This window comes from Pholcus phalangioides, unplaced genomic scaffold (assembly GCF_987345545.1).
Source record: "Pholcus phalangioides strain wild (caught in Gottingen) unplaced genomic scaffold, Ppha-v1.0 ptg000013l_1, whole genome shotgun sequence".
Classification (NCBI taxonomy): domain Eukaryota; kingdom Metazoa; phylum Arthropoda; class Arachnida; order Araneae; family Pholcidae; genus Pholcus; species Pholcus phalangioides.
In genome coordinates, this window is record NW_028301606.1 from 1,312,926 (window position 1) to 1,315,826 (window position 2,901).

Here is a 2,901-nt window from a genome sequence, read left to right on the forward strand (position 1 = left end):
TTTCCAACTGGGTTTCCACTTCCTCTTCTGTTTCCGGTAAAAGTTATTAAGAAAATTTATACATTTATTAATAGTTAATATTATATTAAATCAATTAATTTGTATTGGTTGAAAGGTTAATTAATTAGAAAGTTACCTTAACTGAAAAGAAAAACATGCTAAATTAATGCTCAATTTTTTGAAATTTCTGAAATATGTTATTCAAGTAACTACACTCACCATATATCGTCTCCCGCATGCCAGAAGCAAGAATGTTCAGATTTCCCCTTTTTTATTAGCTGGTTGGGTACCTTATTTTGCTACGCTTTGCCTGAAACGCGAATGTGTATCTCTGTAAAAGTTACAAATCATTTAAGGAAAATAACTTCCATAGAGTAACATGGGTAGAGAGAGTAAGCATTCGAACGTATTTTTCCACGTTCTTTTTTCTCCAAGGACGTTGCACATTCGTGTTTCTGGCATGAGGGGGACGATGTATAAATGTTGTATGATTTGGTCAAGAATTTGAAAAGCGGTCAAAAATGGATTAACGGTATTTTTCATGGGAATCAGTCTATACGCCATTTATTGACGTTATAGCTAAGGTGTTAGAACCGACGTCGTTATAACCGTGCTTGATTGTAGTTAACAGTTTAGTACAATTTGTCGCACTGGAAACCTATAAATATATTTTTCCATATTTTTAGGCAAATTACTGTCTTACTGTGTAAAGGCCCCTTGTCCCAAAAAACTCTCTTTCAAAAGTCAATACAGATTTATGTGTTTGTGTCAGCTGTTTCAAAGGATTTGTCCCAGGAATTTGATATTTAGTCTCTTTGTCCCAAGTTCTTGAAATGGCGTGTTCGAATTCTGATTCTTCGTGGGTATTCGATGAAATAGCAGTGACTGATGAGTACAACGCTAAGCAAGGACCAGCAAAAGAACTAGCTCAGTTGACTAATCTAATTATGCACAGACTCGTCCATCCCACCGATATCGGAACCGAATCAGGAGATAATGGGTATGAAAGTTTGTTATCGACCATCCTGGCTCGTCTGCGGTTGAACGATACCACGCTGCCAGAGCAACTCGAAGCTACACAAGCCTTAGTGAACCTCTCTTCGGGAAAAGTGGAACATACTAAGGTCATTGTCAATTCCGGTGCGTTGCCGATTCTGGTTGTAAATTTGCGATCACCGTACCTATTGGTCTGCGAATACGCCGCATCAGCTCTGGCAAACATAGTCATGGACTGCGCTGAGTTCAGTAGCGAATGCGTCGGCTTAGGGTGCGTACCACTTCTTTTGAGTCTCGTCCAGCCGTATTCGTCGACGCAGCTCCTGTGTGAAGTCACCAGGGCACTGAAACACCTGAGCCTTCACGAGACTCGTCCGGTGCCAGTTGAAGCTTTCGAGGAAATGATTTCACGTCTGACAGTCCTCTTGAATCATCACGAGCCGAGAGTCCTCATGAACATAATGTGGACAATCATATACAACGTCCGCGTCGGGCCGCAGCAGAAGCAGATCGTCCTCGACTCCGCAGTCATCACCAAGAAGCTGAAGAAAATGCTGAATATCCGCGGTCCGTGCGAACGTCAGGTCGTGGCCCTGACCACAATAGGAGTCCTGGCTTCCGGTCACGATGGTCAAATACAGAACCTTCTAGACACAGGCATATTAGTCAGTATGAAGTCTCTCCTGGAGTCCACTCCTGACAAGAGAGTCTTCAGGCGAATCCTTTGGGCTCTGGCGAACATCGCGGCGGGCAACGTCGAGCAGATCCAGTCTCTCATAAACGTTCACATCATACGCCCCGCTGTTAAGCGTCTGAAACACCAGAGCCCCGAAATTCGGAAAGAAGCCGTCGATTTTCTTGAGAATATAGTTTCCCGTGGATCTGTGGCCCAATTGAACAGTTTCTTCAGTGGGAAGATGGATAAACTGCTCAAATGTTTCTTGTTTAACAATGAATACTCAAGGATCAACCAGATCGTTTCGGAAAGGTTGCAATCAATTATTTAAAACAGAAAAATTCAAAATGGAATCATTAATGTAAGGAGAGTTTCATCTCCTTTTTTTCAGTTTTGACAATTGTAAAATTATTGATATAAATGCCTTTATCTCCGTTTGTCACATTATTCATGAAAAGTTTCAAATTTTGAAAGCAATTTGCGTATATTCTTCATTTGTTGTAACTGTTGCTAATAGATGTATTTTCCTCCTTATTTATGTTCACGTAATGCTGAATATTTCATGATCGTCAGTCTTCCATTCCACCCTTCTTTAGAAGTTTCATAACCTTATCTGAAAATATTAAATTTATCATCATATTACGTTCACATATTTCAAGCTGAAAACATATTTCTAACATCCAACTAATTCATAACTGTGTAAGAATGTCCATATAATTCCACATACAAGAGCGAAATTTCCTCACTCCAAAACACCACCAAAAAGACTCTTTTCTCCTTTAAAAACACAAAACTCACAAGTAATACAATTTCTAAACATCTTATAAATGAAAATAAATAAAAATCACCATCACAAGAAAAATATTAAAAATCCAGAACTCTCATTTTGTTTCATCTTAAGATAAGAAATCCTACAAACAAGAAATTCTTAAATATAAAAAAAAATATATTGCACTTTTAATACTTTCAACACCAGAAGCCATTAAAAAAAAAACATATATATATATATATATATATATATATACAACTTTTACATTTTTTAATAATTTTTTTTTGGCAACCAATCATCTGTCAAATACACTGAAAAAAAAATAATAAAAAAATTCCCAAAAGATATTTTCTAACTCTTTTTCTTATTTTTCGAGAAGTATTAACAGGCTCTTCAAATATCTCTTGGGAACTTTTTCCATTTTGTAGCTAAGATATAGTATATATATATTTTTTTTTCC

At 37.3% G+C, this 2,901-nt stretch overlaps 1 protein-coding gene across 1 annotated transcript; it reads left to right on the top strand.

Annotated features, from left to right (window-relative positions):
- Positions 1–833: 833 nt before the first annotated feature.
- LOC149078458 (uncharacterized) lies at positions 834–2,003 on the top strand. Its single transcript, XM_089240916.1, has one exon. It carries the CDS (start codon positions 834–836, stop codon positions 2,001–2,003), a length of 1,170 nt encoding a protein of 389 aa, XP_089097042.1.
- The last annotated feature ends 898 nt before the right edge of the window (positions 2,004–2,901 follow it).